General features: G+C 40.6%; 1 protein-coding gene and 2 pseudogenes across 7 annotated transcripts in view; all 3 read right to left on the bottom strand.

The window, feature by feature from the left end:
• The window catches only part of SPIDR (scaffold protein involved in DNA repair), a 377,600-nt gene that overhangs the window by 330,608 nt on the left and 29,394 nt on the right, over positions 1–17,598 (bottom strand). For all 7 annotated transcript variants that reach the window (XR_011070777.1, XM_068525972.1, XM_068525967.1 and 4 more), the window contains exons 2-3: positions 5,641–5,796; positions 4,922–4,988 (exon numbers count right to left, since the gene is read on the bottom strand). Coding sequence is in view for 6 of the 7 variants with exons in the window: in XM_068525972.1 (XP_068382073.1) it covers positions 4,922–4,988; positions 5,641–5,796 (223 nt within the window). In the remaining variant the exon portion in view is untranslated. The remainder of the gene's footprint in view (positions 1–4,921; positions 4,989–5,640; positions 5,797–17,598) is intronic.
• LOC137751389 (small ribosomal subunit protein eS26 pseudogene) lies at positions 5,990–6,336 on the bottom strand (annotated as a pseudogene).
• LOC137751468 (protein FAM136A pseudogene) lies at positions 16,900–17,226 on the bottom strand (annotated as a pseudogene).

Here is a 17,598-nt window from a genome sequence, read left to right as displayed (position 1 = left end):
CAGGCTCAGAAGTTAAATGACTTCATTAAATACCTATTTATATAACACCTCTGATATAGTAAACCTTGAGGAAACAAAAAAAAAAGAAAAAAAGAAAGAAAGAAAACTCCTGCCCTCAAGGAATGCATGGTCTGAAAGGCAACACTAGTTGTTGATCATGAAAAGAAAAATTAAATACTGTATTAGAGATATGTCACAGTATAATGATGACGGCACAAAAAAAGTGGATGCTCCACTTTATGTTCATCAGGAAAGGAAGATTCACTGACAAAACGATGTCTGGAAAATCAACATTTACAAAGGCACAAAAACATGAAATAAAAGTAAACACTTACTGAACACTTACTTTGTTCCATGAACATCTAGAATTACTAAAGTTGTCTATCCTTCAAAATAAAAAATTAAATATAAACTATTCACAATAAGAACCCATATTGGGCTTCCCTGGTGGCGCAGTGGTTGAGAATCTGCCTGCCAATGCAGGGGACACGGGTTCGAGCCCCGGTCTGGGAAGATCCCACATGCCGCGGAGCAACTAGGCCCGTGAGCCACAATTGCTGAGCCTGAGCGTCTGGAGCCTGTGCTCCGCAACAAGAGAGGCCGTGAGAGTGAGAGGCCCGCGCACCGCGATGAAGAGTGGCCCCCACTTGCCGCAACTAGAGAAAGCCCTCGCACAGAAACGAAGACCCAACACAGCCATAAATAAATAAATAAATAAAATTAATAATAATAATAAAAAAAAAAAAAAAAAAAGAACCCATATTGATTTAAAGAGCTAATAAAACTAAGCTATGTACTTAATTGCCAAAGACATTATCGATCTTTTTAATTATTATGCATCTGGACAAGTAAATCAAAAAAGAAAAAGTAGAATGCTACAGACTGAATAAGTTTGTGTTCCCCTAAGACTCACATACTGAAGCCAAATCCCAGTTTTATGGTATTAAGAGGTGTGGCCTTTAGGGGGTAATTAGGTCATGAGGGTGGAGCCCTCATGAATGGAATTAGTGCCCTACAAAAGAAGCCCCAGAGAGATCCCCAGCCTCTCCTACCCTACCAGGATGCAGCAGGGAGGTGCTATGAACCAGGAAGCAGGTCCTCACCAGACACTAAATCAATGTCCTGACTTTCCGCCTCCAGAACTGTGAGAGATAAATTTCTTTTGTTTATAAGCCACCCAGTCTACAGTATTTTTCTTATATACAAATAGCAGCTTGAATGGACTAAGACAGGAAGTAAAGTTATCACTATTTTCAGATTATATAATGAATTCATAAACCTATAAATTATAGGCAACTAACTGTATAATTTATATAGTTAACCTCTACCAGGAATTTCTTACTCAGTAATTCATCTTATTTGCTGAAAAGGGGTTGCCCTTGAAATCAAGGCTCATTCCAATGAAATTCCAGGAACAACATCAGTCAGACTATGAGAATAGTTACCATGTATTTATAAACATTTCTGGGTGACCAATGTGTGCTAGGCACTGTGCCAGAATTTGGTGTTATAGGTTGAATTGTGTCCCCCCAAAACTCATTCATATGTTAAAATTCTAACCCCCAGCATCTAAGAATGTGACCTTATTTGGAGATAGGGTTTAAAGTGATATTATTAGTGTGGGCCCTAATCCAATATGACACCTGCCCTTGCAAAAAGGAGAAATTTGAACACAGAACCATACATGCAGAGAGCAAAAACACAGTAAAGAGACACCTGGAGAAGACAGCCACCTACAAGTCAAGGAAAGAAGCCTGGAGCACATCCTAGAAGGAACCAACCCTGCCAGTACCTTCACTTTAGACTTCTATCCTCCAGAACTGCAAGATAAGAAGTTTTTGTTGTTCAAAACAGCCAGTTTGTAGCATTTTATTATGGCAGCCCTAGCCCTATACTAGCCCTAGCCACCTAGGATATAAAGATGAGCAATAGAGGAGGGTCTGCCCTGAAAAAATCTACGGTCCAACAGGGAGAAAAGCACTTCAAGAAATAGTAATTTAAAAATTTACTAACGCGGGACTTCCCTGGTGGTCCAGTGGTAAAGAATCTGCCTTCCAATGCAGGGGACGCAGGTTTGATCCCTGGTTGGGGAACTAAGATCCCACGTGCCATGGGGCAACTAAGTTCACGTGCCACAACCACTGAGCTCGCGCGCCTCAATGAGAGAGCCTGCGTGCCGCAAACTACAAACCCCACGGGCTCTAGCCTACACGCCACACTGCAGAGAAGCCCACATGCCACAACGAAGAGCCCGTGTGCCACAACTAAGACCTGATGCAGCCAAAAAAAAGATATAATAATAAAAAAATAATTTTTTAAAAAATGGGCAGAAAAAAATGGACCTGACTAGACATTTTTTTAAATAATAATAAAATAAATAAATACATAAATAAAAATTTACTAATGCCTCTCAAGGAGATTTCTGACTCCATAACGAATAAAGATTTTGAGAACATATTTTGCAGGTTATTTCAAGAAAAAACATAAACACTATCTTCTTTTTATTACATAGTTTCATTTTGTTTGGTAAATACATTTTTTAAAAATTCTGCCTTTTAAAGAAAATCACTAACTACAAAGGTTCCAGCCTCTTTTCATTTCAAGTTTTTATCTTCTTCCACGTCCCTCAAACCTTCTGGCAAGATCCTTTGCCAACATTCATTTGCTCACTTCTCTCACCCCTTCCCTTCTCCTCCATTTCCTCCCCCTTCCTTCTCTGGTTCTCAGTGCCTTACAGGTAAGGAAATAGAGATGTGGAAACAAGGAAATGGAGTCTCCCCCTTTTTTGCACACTTTGCAAAAGTATGTTCCCCCACTTCTGTTTCCCAGCTCTCATAAAAATACTACTTCCACATCCTAGAAGTTTTGTTAATAGCCTGTCTTAAACTAATACGTTAGAAGTTACTATTTTTAAAATGAACCAGTTCTAGGAAATGCCTTGAGTCCCCTTTTCTATCAATTTCTATTTGTAAGCTTCTGTGAAATTATTAACAATACTTTATGTTCTTAACAAGCTGCTCATGCTGTAAATAAATTAATTATACATGGATACAAGCTCTTTCAGCCCATCAGAATCTACTGGTCATTCCACAGAATAGAAAGCACAGCAGAGCAGGTTTTAGGTTGAATATATTGGCATGGGAAATCGTCTCAAAAGATCCTTTTGAAATTAAACACAAGGTAGCAGCTTATTTAATATTTCTTTCTCTCCCCAAGTTAAATTTGACTATACCAATTTTAAGTCTCCAAAAAAAGATATAAGCCACATCTGTAAAAGAAAATGATAGTTAGTTGACCCTTGAACAACACAGGTTTGAACTGCGCAGATCCACTTATACACAGATTTTTTTCGATAAATATGTACTACGGTACGGCACGACCCGCAGTAGGTTGAATTCGCTGATGCAGAACTGCGGATAAGGAGAGCTGACCGTAAAGTTAGTTACAGGCGGATTTTTTGACTGTGTGGAGGGTCAGCGCCCCAGCCCCCGATGTCAGTCATTCAAGGATCAACTATACTATTCTCTCCATACATTATATTATGACAGTTTAGAAATCAGAATTAAATTGATCTTTGAAAATCACAACATTCAGCACTAATAATATTAAAAATTAAATTCTGTAGCACCACCAGAAGACTATGATATTTTATAATACAGCGTTTAATGGATCAAAAAAATTAGGGGAATTTTCTTTTTCAATTGCATAAAAAGAACCCCCTTAAATGTTAGTGAAGTAATAATATAGCTTAAAGTGTTTAGTCTCTTATTCACAGAAAGCTTCCCCACTCTGCAGGACTCTGAGCAGGCTCTCAACATAGCTCTCTTTGCCATCAAACATAACAGCAATTGCTGCCGTTAAGCACCTACTAAGTGTAAACCTTTGAACTAGGTGTTTTTATTATTATTTTTTTTAAACTCACAATAACGCAATGAGATACACAATTCTTAGGCCTATTTTCCACGTGCAGAAACTGAGGCTCAGCATGCTTAGCTTGCTATCTCAAGACCCCACAGTCAAGATACAGTCAGGCCACTTCAGGGTCAGATGAGATCCCTGAGGTCTCAAGCCCTCACTCACCCTTCCTGCCCAGAGGGTAACTGAGTGTAGCAGCAGAACCAGTGGCCTCCCTGATATCCACTCCCTCTTCTTCCTTACTAACAAAATCCCAATTTTATTTGAGCAGCAACATACATGTTTAAAAATCCTTAATTTCACTGATGTCTCTTTAGTGGAGGTGACCCTATGTAACAGGGTCTGGCCAAAGGTAGAGGTCCTAGGGAGAATACTCCTTTCTCAGAGGAAAAGTTCATTTGGAGAAAATCCTCCAAGCCTACACTTCTCCTGAGAATTGAGCCTGGAGAATTCAGCTTCTACCTCACGACTGCAAAAACAAACCCTACGCTAAGGCAGCAGAACTCAAAATGAGTCTGGCCCCCTGGCCTTCTTGTTGCAGGGGATAAATTCAACCCATCTCTTCAAACACTCCAATACAACTTCCTACTATTTGTAACTGAAAGCCTTCCCTAACTAATTTGCCAAGTAAGAATTTCATTGACTAAGTAGTATAGTCCTTATATCATAGATCATAACTTTATTTCCCAAATCAGATTCTTTTTAAAACCCTGGAGCTATGAACCTGAGCTTACCTACTGGGCTCTGTTGATAACACTGAACCCAGGAAAGAGACAAAAAATTTTAATAATTACCTACATGACACAGAAAAAAATGGGGTAGATGGTGACAAAGATAAGAGAGGTTTTTTCAAAAAAATACCTTTTTACATTATTTGGGTGTTTTTTTAACCATGAATATATAGTCTAGCCAGACTATGTAAACAGCTTTTTAAAAGAAAGCAAATAAATCAACGGAGGATATATTAAATTATACCTTTTCTGCCAAGAAATCAACAAAATATTACCTGTCTTGGGTCCAGAGGATAATTCATGGTGTTTTTCTGTAGTAGTCTTCTTTTCAGCTGTTAATGACTGCAGGCAGATAGTGATAACAATAATAATAATTAATGATGATGTAGTAGTTTATGTGACAAGGGCTAAAAACCAACAATATTACATAAAATACTCAAGAACTTACACTACACCCCTTTAACATATTCCTCTGTTTTCCTTTATTTACCAACAAGTATTCCCAAAGCAAATACTTATAATGCATTTTTGTATTTTTCCAGAATCTAAACAGAGAGCTATCTAACCTTTAGGTGTCTAAACTTTAGCGGTGAGTACTTCCTTCTTACGGTGAGTACTTCGAAGTCACCACAGAAACCGAAATTAACCAGAATATCTCGCTGCCATTAGATTCTAAATATATAAGCATTTCATAGATATACGTCTTTTAAAGAGCAGGATGCTCAACAGTTTCACCTTCTGAGAACAGTTTCAGTATGTATCCTTCCCTTACAAAGAAGTACAAGGGTTCTGCATGACAGAAAGGCGTGAATACTGCTTTGCCACAATTTTTAAGGAATTCAAGGATGAGGAGAAAAAAGTAACACACCAATTACAGCGTTCTGAAAGAAAATAAGGAAGGGAATTCCAAAGAAATGTAATTACAGTGGCCTGAACTCTCAGGAATCTAGGCTTTGTCCTTCAGCACTCAGGGAAAAAAATATGATGACTTTACCAGCGTCTCAGGAGTCTCCTGAAATCCTTCTCCACACCTGAGCCATGCTTCCGAGAGGGAAGCCTCTGCCTCCACAGTCCTGAGACCTGCTCGTCTGCACTGCAGTGGGCTCTCTCCTGGAAAGGATGGGTATTCTACACCCCAATTTCTTTTTCTCTGTAGAAATGGTTTTCAAAGAAGAGAAAACACAGTGAAATCAACTTCATTAAATATACATTAACAATTAACACCGTGGAAGCCCAGAAATGGCATCGGTGAGAGCATAGGTTTCATTTTATTTTAAGTATAATTTCCATTGTATTGTCTTTTCAAAGAACAGTATTTCTTCAGGCTTTAAGGACTTAGCTCCTTACATGGGCTTTGGCGGAGCTTGTGGGGAAGCATCCCCAGATCGAAAACAAGGTGACGGTGTTTAGTCCTTCCAGACTTTCTGAGAGTGATTCCTGACGACCTTGCAGTGAATGGCACAACTCCTGCAGTCATGTACTTTCACATACAGTCTGGGAAGCACACACGCATCGAAAACACTGGCTTCAGAAATGTCCCTGAAAGCTTCGGCCTCTACTGTGTTCCAAATGACCAATTTCTTAACAGCCTTGTCCTTGGGCACACGTCGCGAACAGCTGTGCAGCGAACAGGCTGCACACGTCTGTGGCCCTTTTAGGCATGACCACTGTTCCTTCTTTTCTTGGTCATCCTGGAAGTGAGAAGGCGAGAGAGGACTGGCAGAGTTTTTAAACGTCTCTGAACCGCCACAGAAAGAAAGTCACGAGATAGCAAAACCAAAAGCACGTGGACAATGCAACTAGACAACAAACTCCATAATACAAGCGTGTGAGGACAAACAATGAACGCTCCAAAGTTCTGCATGGTATCATATCTGAGAGGAAAGAAGCTTAGAGAAGCAAGGGAGCAAAGGAGGACTGAGCACAGACATCTGGTGTTCACCAGGAAGGGGAGCAGGCAGCCTGAGAACGCACCAGAAAGAGAGAGGGCAAGGGCTCCACCCCAGAAGACCCAAAGGAGCCAAGGAGTTTATACCCACCAACAGTGACAACACTGACTTCTTTCCTCAAGCTATTGTGGTTTTTTTTTATTTTCTTATTTTTTTATTCTTTAATTTATTTTTATTTATTTTTGGCTGTGTTGGGTCTTCGTTTCTGTGCGAGGGCTTTCTCCAGTTGTGGCAAGCGGGGGCCACTCTTCATCGCGGTGCACGGGCCTCTCACTATCGCGGCCTCTCTCGTTGCGGAGCACAGGCTCCAGTCGCGCAGGCTCAGTAGTTGTGGCTCACGGGCCTAGTTGCTCTGTGGCATGTGGGATCCTCCGAGACCAGGGCTCGAACCTGTGTCCCCTGCATTGGCAGGCAGATTCTCAACCACTGCGCCACCAGGGAAGCCCAAGCTATTGTGTTTTGTTTTGTTTTTTTAAATGTCTACGACAGACAAATACTCACTTTATAAGTTTTTAAATTTGCATTTTAAGGAAAATTTTAGATTTGCATTGGGAATCAAATTAAGGTCAACTACTATGAGCTGATCACCTAATCAGAAATAAAATCCCTCATCCAATGCCACTGTAGTTTAAAAAAATAAATTAAGATTAAAATATAACATTAAAACTTTCTTAACTAGGAAGAAGGGAACAAATTCATAAAAATAAGTTCAGCCATAACATAGATGGTATTTTAATACTTAACAGGTCTAAGCATGTTCCTTCTCATGCAGAAATTCCTATGGTGGGGCAGGACTGCAAGAGGAAGAGGCATCTATCCTCAAGAAGGTGCTACCCTCCACAGACACCTGTCAGGGTTCAGTTATCTGACAGCTCTGAGAAAGCTCACTTAGTTATCTAGAACAGTAAAGAAATTGGAAAATATCACTTGGTCTACTCAGAGTCCACACACACACACACACACACACACACACACACACACACACACACATATATATTTTAAACTCCAGAATACCTCTTTAATACATTAAATCAGCCCAGGTCGGCTCTTTAACCAAGTCGGTGATACCAGGGATGGGACAGGGAAGGACAAAATGAGCCTGAAATATCTTGAGCCAGAGAGTGAGAAAGTGCCCAAGGAATAATGAGGACATGTAAAAAGGACACATGAGCCTGAATGAAGGGGCTCTCACTGGCCAAATGTGGGACATTCCAGCATCAAATAAATAATGACAGTAAGGATTATAACCTACTGAATAAAATAAGACTGTAAGTCTACATTGATATAAACAAATAAATGAATGACGGATTTAGAAAATGATCAATGAATGCTAAAACTAGTAGGTAAAAGTTTGAGGATGAAGAGGATATATACATGATCACAAAATGACTCCCCCAAAATTACTTATTAATTCCAAAGGGAAAAACAGTAACTTTACAGTGGAGAAACCTGTCAGACACCATCTTAATCAAGTCATGAATGTTGATGTAAACCAGCATCAAATGCTTCTTAATATGAGGCACCAACCAGAATACAAGACAACCTCCACAGTATTACCACCAAAAATGCATACCCTAAATCTAAACAGAGAAAATATCAGACAAGCCCAAAATAACTGGCCTATACACCTCAACAATGGCAAGGTCAAGAAACACAAAGTCTGAGGAACTATCCCAGATTAATGCAGGGCTAAAGAGGCATGAAAAGAAAATGAACGTATGATCCTGGGCTGGATCTTGAACCAGGGAAAACAGATCATTATTAGGCAACTGATAAAATTAGAGCATAAACGACTGATTAGATAACAGTATTGTATCAATTTTTAATTTCCTAGTTTTGTAATTATACTATGCTTATGTAAGAGCTGTCTTTATCCTAGGAAATAAACATTTTGGGGCACAGGTTCACTATGTCTCTCAATTACTTTGAAATAGTACAGAAAAAAACTAGATATACACATGTAGAGAAAGAGAAACAGACCGAAAGACCAATAATAACAAACTGGTGAATCAGAATAAAGGGTTACTGTATTAGTTTCCTAGGGTTTGACATAACAAGTTACCACAAACTCAGTGGCTTGAGACAACAAATTCTCACAATTCTAGAGGCTTCAAGTCCAAAAATGAACGTGTTAGTCCCTCTGGGGGCTCTAGGGAAGAATCTTTCCTTGCCTCTTTCTCGTTTCCGGTGGCTCTAAGCAATCCTTGGCATTCCTTGGCTTGTAGCTGCATCATGCCAATCTCCACCTCCATCATCACATGGTATTCTCTCCTGTGTGTATCTCTGTGTGTCCTCTCCTCTTCTTATAAGGACACCAGTCACTGGATTTAGGGCCCACCCTAATGCAGTATGACTTCATATTAACTAATTACACCTTCAAACACCCATCTCCAAATAAGGTCATACTCTGAAGTTCTGGTTGGACATGAATTTTGCAGGGGACACTATTAACCCACTTACAGTTCCACTAGAAAAAACTTCATTATGTTATTCTTGCAAGTTTCCTGTAAGTTTGAAATTTTGTCAAAATAAAAAGTTATCCTGCCCCGCCCCAACACACACACACAAAATAACTACATAAGCCCAGGTTGATGCCAGGAAGAAGAATGGGAAACAAATACAGTCAATTCTCATTATTCAAAGTAGTTAATGTTCTATAAAGTCGCCAAAAACAACAAATTGGCAAATACTGAACCATTGCTCCTCAGGGAATACAGCGCAGTTCCTGTCAATATGAAACCTTACTTTTTGTGTGTTCCTGTTTAAAGACACCTTATTTAATATATATAGCTTATTCATTAACATTGAACTCATGGCCATCAGCACTATAACTCATGCCTGAACAAAGCTTATCTAACACACATACTTTCTCCATAATGCACATCACAGATGTCCTGCACTTAGGAACACCAGACAGCACTTCAGCACTATGTTTGGGGGCCATTTAAACAGTGACATCACCAACACAAAGCACAAAAATGTGAAAAACGTGGCACTAAAAAGACCAAGAAAAGGGCCCTTGTTTAGAGTGTGAGAGCTAGAACAAGCAGAGTGGGGCCTTGGACCTCGGTTGGAAACATGGCTGTCACGTGACTCAAAATTTTCCCTGCTCTACATATGCCTGCAAATGACTATAAAAGCACCAAGAGCACTGATTTGGGGATTACAAATAAATTTGAGCAAGTAGGCGATTTCATAAATATAGAATCTTTGAAAAATGAGGACTGACTCTACTTTGAATAGAGCATACTTCAGAAAAAAGCAACCAATTAAAACACAAAAAGGTTAAACTCTGCTTCACTGTTTTACTATCCACATCAGCCCCTCAGAGACCACTTTTCCTTATTATTGGTGCTCTGCTCAATTTTTCATTTTTTTTTTTAACATCTTTATTGGAGTATAATTGCTTTACAATGGTGTGTTAGTTTCTGCTTTATAACAAAGTGAATCAGTTATACATATACATATGTTCCCATATCTCTTCCCTCTTGCATCTCTCTCCCTCCCACCCTCCCTATCCCACCCCTCTAGGTGGTCACAAAGCACCGAGCTGATCTCCCTGTGCTATGCGGCTGCTTCCCACTAGCTATCTATTTTACGTTTGGTAGCGTATATATGTCCATGCCACTCTCTCCCTTTGTCACATCTTACCCTTCCCCCTCCCCATATCCTCAAGTCCATTCTCTAGTAGGTCTGTGTCTTTATTCCCGTTTATTTCTTAAGTACACCATGCTTATGTATTTTATTTACTCATTTTGAAACTTTACTCCCTATAAAACCAAATGCATTCCACTATACACCTGTGGGATACTCCCCTTGGAAAGAAGTGAAAATTTCTAAATATTGTTTTGGGTATCATGTAATAAATTTGGGGAACAAATCAGATGTCTAACAATCCAAAAAGGAAGTTTCCTTGGGTATCTGAATAATATATGTATCCCAATATATCCCAATGGCTCTAGCCACATACTTGAAGGATGTCAACCCTTTTTCACCCAGAAATTGATCTACATTAAGCAGAGACAATGATTCAGTGGCTCTCAAATCTGCTCCTGTCAAATATGAGGAACAGATGTAAAGTGTTAACCACGTCAGCTAGTCGGGAGGCATTGTGATGCTCAGAGCCTGTCCCATCAAGTTTATTGCGCATTTGTGTTTTCCTTCTCTCTGGCAACAGAACGTTTCTCAGGCCTGTCACTCACTGCTTTGGTTACATCTGACTTGTCCTTTGCTTCTCTGGATTTCATCCATACTCAGATTCTTTACAGACTAGAACCCCCTAACTTAATGTAAAAGACAGAATTCTAATGTCCTCATCTTCAGTCTGTCAGTAAACATGTACTGAGTGCTCACTGCAGGCAGACACTCTGCCAGGCCCCAGGGATACAAGACGAGCAAGAAAGACTGCCCTCCAGCAGCTCAGGCAGTGGCAACAGAGACCCTCCCACAAATTCACTGACGCGAGGGCCTGAGCCCAAGTTCTGATACCTACTATCCGGGCCTTCGACAGCACTCTTCAGCCTCCCCTTCTGCTTCCCCAGCCAATCTGTTCTACTCCCCTTGCTGCTGCCAAGTGGAGCATTTCCAACACCACACCTGCATCCATGGAACTCTTTGCCAGAAATCACCTCTCCTCTTCCTTTAGTCTCTCCAACTCTGCCACGGATCCCGGCTCATCTTTTCCATGAAATATCCCTCAGTGCCTCCACTTAATCCCTCCCTCTGGGACAACAGCCTGTTTCCTGCCCCATCTACTCCTTTCCCTAGAATAAGAGCTCCTGAGGGCAGGAGTCTCATGCCTCTTCATCTTATCCCCAGTGCATGGCACTCCCCACTGAGGTACTCACTAAATGACTCTTGAATGAATATGCAAATCTCTTGACTATTACCACACCTGTCACAAAATCTAAAATATCTAAAGTAAATAAGTCAGTAAGTATAAGCCTAAGGGTAAACACAGCCCTCAGGCTTCGTTAAAGTCATTTCCATTTCATCTACTTATCCTCATAAACAATACCTCCGCCACAGCTCTCTAAACCATGTGTATTTCTCTCTCCACAGTGTTTACTCAGCCGCAGAGCAGGTGCTTACAGGCGACTTCACTACCCAGCCTTCTCATCCATCCACATTTCTAGTGACAAAACACACTCCCACCACCACAGTTTTGGGCACCCAACCTGGCCAAGGATAATCATAGGACATCAGCCTGGCCACAGTAACTGGTCCAGGGATGCCATGGGACCCAAGTTGAGGCAGTCAGAGGCCCTCTCCAGGACTTTTCTAACTGGGGCTACTGGAGAAGATTCTCTTCTTCCCAACTTGGCCAAGAGTGTGACCCCAAAGCAGCCAGCCACCTTGCCCCATATAATATGAAGAAACCTGAGAAAGAAAGAAGAGGCACAAATCATGCTCCAGGCTGTAAGTCAGGTCCCTGAGCTGCCCAGGTGCCCAGATGCTGTCAACTGCAAGCCAACCCATCAATCTTCTGTGCCTCTGTCCAGCTGAAGTTGGCCTTCAATCACCAGCTACTGAAAGAGCTGGACCACAATACTCAGTAAATATTCCTACTGAGCTGAAATGATTCACTGAGCCCTCTGAAGGTATACAGCTAAAGACAGTTTCCATCTTCAAAAACCTTGGGTTCTAAGGATATAATTAGAGTGGAGGAAGAAACAGACCAAAATTGGGCTGATGAGCTCAAAAATAGATTGAGAGAATGTTTCCTGGAGAAAGCTGTCTTGGACTTGAACAAAGGAAGAAATGTACTTTGGCGACGGCTACCCATAGGATCCTTGATTTTCCAGGCTAGTCCTAATTCCAAATGTCCTGAGATATTATCCTCCTCAAGCATAGAAACATCCAGGAAATTTCACAAGCAGCACACAAATCCTTTCAGCTCCCATCTTCAAGCTGTGCTGTCAGACGGACCTGGCCTGAGTCACCGCTGCGCTACTGGCTGGCTACACTGACACTTCTCAAGATCCAGTTTCTGTATCAGTAAAATGAGAATAATAAATATACTTACCTCAAGACCACTACCAAGACAAAACTGACACTAACGACAATACTATGAAATAATAGTACCACAAACCACCATAACGGAAGGTAGAAGAAGAGCTGATTAACATTCAGGAGAATTAATATGAGAACGTACTTTAGACATTTTTTATAAAGATGCTTATATTTTCACACACTATGATTCATAAAAATACTGTCTTAATCGAATGGCCAACTATAATATTTCAAACCTCAAAAAATAAGAAAAAGCAGCTTACTGATTAGAACTCTACGGCCTCTCAGACAGTTTAACGAGCACAAGGGAATTAGGTGACTTCCCTGGTGGCGCAGTGGATAAGACTCTGCGCTCCCAATGCAGGGGGCCCGGGTTCGATCTCTGGTCAGGGAACTAGATCCCACATGCATGCCACAGCTAAGAGTTCACATGCCACAACTAAGGAGCCCGCCTGCCGCAACTTAGATCCGGCACAACCAAATAAATAAATATTTCAAAAAAACATTAAAAATAAAGAAGAAGGGAATTAAATGACTCACTGGAAAAGGCCAGTTTATTGCAGAATCAAAGTCACTATTCCACTAGTTCTAAAAGTGCTAGCTTCCAGAACCTGCTGGTTTATCCCTTGTCTGCTAAATAATTTCAGCATATGCTAAATAAGTTTAGGGGTCACCTAAATCATTGCTTCATTTAAGGAAGTTCATATCTATACTATCTTTTCCATTCATGGAAGAGTTTTTTCAGGAAAGAATCCATAGCCATTCCAGTGTTTTAAAGTTTTCGGTCAGAAAGGCATTAAATTATGTAGCAGTTTAAATTCATTTCTTCTTCTGTCATCAGAGAAAATAAAGGAAACGGTTGCCACATTTTGTATAATTTTCATGTATTTTCAAACTTAAGATTACTATGACTAAGTACTAAATGTCTGGAATGTACAATTATGCTTAACCTTACAGTACAATAATCACCTAGTTTTGGTGTCACCAAACACCTAAACTGTTCAAACAAACCAGACTAATTTACTACAGCTATTCTAAGACTCTGATGCTAGAATCCCAACCTCTAGCAACCTAGCCCTCTTTTTCTCATTCTTCTCAACAATCCGGAACTTCTTAACGTAACAATGTTGGAAATATGGTGATGTATTTAATTTTCAACACTCGAAAAGAGAAGCAGAATTATTTTCCACTAGCCCTGTACACCAGCTCAGAATACCATTAGTCTGAAACTTATTTTTTTCTGAAATGGAAAATTCCTCTGCTAGAAACCAAGCTCCCATGCCAGGCTGCCTAAAACCACTCTTGGCTCCACTGACATTACTCTTAATCCAAGGATTTAAAAGACATAAAACAATGACAGCTGCTAATATATCACACTCTGGGTCCAATTTTATTTTACTAATCACTCCCCACTCAAAAGCAAACAATGACTTTGCCTTGGTTCTTTCCCATTCCTGCTTCCTCACTGTTGAGAAGTTGAAGCACAGCAACCTATAAACTCCAACTGTGATAAATTTATTCTCATACAAAGGCAGGATTATCAGCAAGACCCCTTCAAAGGCTACAGGTTCAAGTCTTTTTCCCTCCTCCCCTCACAGTCCTCTAACCAAATCTCTACTTACAGTTCAACCCTAACCCGCCTACTCTTCAGAAGACGAAAGTCTGAATAAAATTACAATAGACTTTAACTTAAAAGTAATCAGTTAAAAAGGTGCTTAATAAAAGCTATTTGTGACAAACCTAGAGCCAACATAATACTCAATGGTGAAAAGTTGAAAGCCTTTCTGCTGATTCCTGGAATAAGACAAGAATGGCCACTCTCACCACTTCTATTCAACATAGTATTGGAAGTCCTAGCCACAACAATCAGACAAGAAGAAGAAACAAAAGGTATCTAAACTGGAAGAGAAGAGATAAAACTGTCATTATATGCAGATGACATGATCTATATGTAGAAAACCCTAAAGACTCCACACACAAAACACTAGAACTGATAAATTCAGCAAGGTAGCAGGATACAAGATTAACATTCAGAAACTGACTGTATTTCTTTATACTAACAATGAAATATCAAAAAGGGAAAGTTAAAAAAAAATTCCTTTTAAAATTGCATCAAAAATAATAAAATACTTAGAATAAAACTGACCAAGGAAGTGAAAGACTTATACACTGAGAACTATAAAACACTGATAAAGAAAGCTAAAGATAATTTAAAGAAACTGAAAGATACACCACGCTCTTGGATTGGAAGAATTAATATCGTTAAAATGGCCATACTACCCAAAACAATCTACAGATTTAATGCGATTACCATCAAATTACCCATGACATTCTTCACAGAATTAAATCAAATAATCCTAAAATTTATATGCAACCATGAAAGACCCAGAACTGCCAAGGCAATCCTGAGGAAAATGAACAAAGCTGGAGGCATAACCCTCCCGGGCTTCAAACAATACTACAAATCTACAGTAATCAAACAGCGTGGTACTGCCACAAAAACAGACATATAGATCAGTGGAACAGAACGGAGAGCCCAGAATTAAACCCACACACCTACAGTCATTTAATCTTTGACAAAGGAAGTAAGAATATACAACAGAAAAAGACAGTCTCTTTGGCAAATGGCGTTGGTTAAGCTGGACAGCCGCATGTAAACCAATAAGTGAGAGCACTCCCTCACACAATACACAAAAATGAACTCAAAATGGCTTAAACACTTAAGTATAAAATAGGACACCACAAAACTCCTACAAGAGAACACACGCAAAACATTCTCTAACATAAACTGTAGCAATGTTTTCTTAGGTCAGTCTCCCAAGGCAATAGAAATAAAAACAAATATCAACAAATGGGACCTAATCAAACTTATGAGCTTTTGCACAGCAAAGGAAACCATAAACAAAATGAAAAGACAAACTATGGGCAGGGAGAAAACACTTGCAAACGATGCAACCAACAAGGGCTTAATTTCCAAAATATACAATCGGCTCATATAACTCAGTAACAAAAAAACCAAACAACCCAATCAAAAAACATAGGCAGAAGACCTAAATAGACATTTCTCCTAAGAAGATATACAGATGACCGACAGGGACATGAAAAGATGCTCAACATTGCTAATTATCAGAGAAATGCAAATCAAAACTACAATAAGGTATCACCTCACAGTGGTCAGAATGGCCATCCCATTAAAAAGTCTACAAATAATAAATGCTAAAGGGGTGTGGACAAAAGGGAACCCTCTTACATTGTTGGTGGGAATGTAAACTGGTACAGCCACTATGGAAATCAGTATGGAAGTGTCTTAAAAAACTAAAAATAGAGTTACCATATGATCCAACAATCCCACTCCTGGACATATATCCAGAGAAAATTCTTATTCAAAAAGATACATGCACCCCAGTGTTCATAGCAGCACTATTTACAACAGCCAAGACATGGAAGCAACCTAAATGTCCACTGACAGATAAATAGATAAAGAAGATGTGGTATATAATTACAATGAAATACTACTCAGTCATAAAAAAAGAATGAAATAATGCCATTTGCAGCAACATGCTTCCCCTACCAGTGTGAGAGAGCTTCTTATAATTTAGCAGGGTCTCCAGGCTGAAAGATGTCATGTGTGAGAATTTTAAGAAATGCGCATCCACATCCTGACGGCCAGAAATGAATATCCACGAGCACCCTTTCAAAGCTTTTATCCAAACTACCTCTACCAACTCTACGTCTTAAAGTAACTTCATACCCTTGTATATAAGACAAAACCATGCAAAACAAAGCCCCAGAAGCCCCCTTTCCCATTCTAAATTAGTGACCTCCTGGATCTTGTTTTATTTCCAGTTTGTGGAAAATGTTGTAGTTATCCTTCTGGTAAACAGGAGATTGGCAACGAATAGAAACACCTCTCCTCACACTCTACCGGATCATAAGCAGGTCAGATGAACGTGCCAGCCTGTTGGTATCTGTGTACTACGAGAATCTGGTACCTTGGAGGGCTCTGATTTGGTACAAGGGAGACACCCTGTTGCCAGGATAAGCACTTGCCACGTGAAATTCAGGCCCACAAAAACTCTCCCCTGCTATCTCTGACCCCAATTTTAGTACCAGGTTTTTTCACTTTCTAGGTTTCAAACACAAAGGAACCAGTGTCCAACGGCAAGTGATATAGGCCTTAAACTTGCTGCCATCCTTAATTTCCTCATTCATAAACTTTCCTTAGAAAACCCAAATCCCCATTCCTCTTTTTAAGTAGATTGCTGCCTTCAGCCCCGATGGCCAATAGCAGACATCTATTTCCCAATGGATGAGAGAGACTCCTTCATCTTCTTGGTCATGGTTGGGATGAGGTTCATGTGGCCATCCACACACATGGTCATGCAACTCTCCAGCTGCCGCTTCACCTGAAGCTCTTTACTCCCCGCATCTATTGAATCTTTCGCTTTGTCGTTGCAATACATAGCGTACCGGGCCAGGTGGTCCTGGAACTTCTCCAACTCGCTGGTCACCAGGGCCTGGGCTTGAGCCAGAGGTGCATGGCAGCACTTAATGCACTGGTGCACTTGCTGCATGGACGCCTGGCTGTCCTCACAGCAGGCGGCACTGCACCGGAACATGAGGCCCTGCATCTTCCGGATGTTCTCTCTCCAGACTGATCACCATAGAGTCCACCGCCTCCTGCACCCGGAGCTGCTGCAGCTCTGCCACGGCGACCCCGCGCTGCTCCCTGCCACACCGGTGCCCACATGGACTCCCACGCCCAAGCCCGCCCCCCCGAATTAAGACTTTCACCTAATTATGGGACTTCCTTGGTGGCGCAGTGATTAAGACTCCACGCTCCCAATGCAGGGGGTCCAGGTTCGATCCCTGGTCCGGGAACTAGATCCCACATGCATGACACAACTAAGAGTTTGCATGCCACAACTAAGGAGCTGGCAAGCCACAACTAAGGAGCCCTCGAGCTGCAACTAAGAAGCCCGCCTGCTGCA

This window comes from Eschrichtius robustus, chromosome 17, assembly GCF_028021215.1.
Source record: "Eschrichtius robustus isolate mEscRob2 chromosome 17, mEscRob2.pri, whole genome shotgun sequence".
NCBI lineage: Eukaryota > Metazoa > Chordata > Mammalia > Artiodactyla > Eschrichtiidae > Eschrichtius > Eschrichtius robustus.
This window is presented reverse-complemented; position numbering and strand designations above follow the sequence as displayed.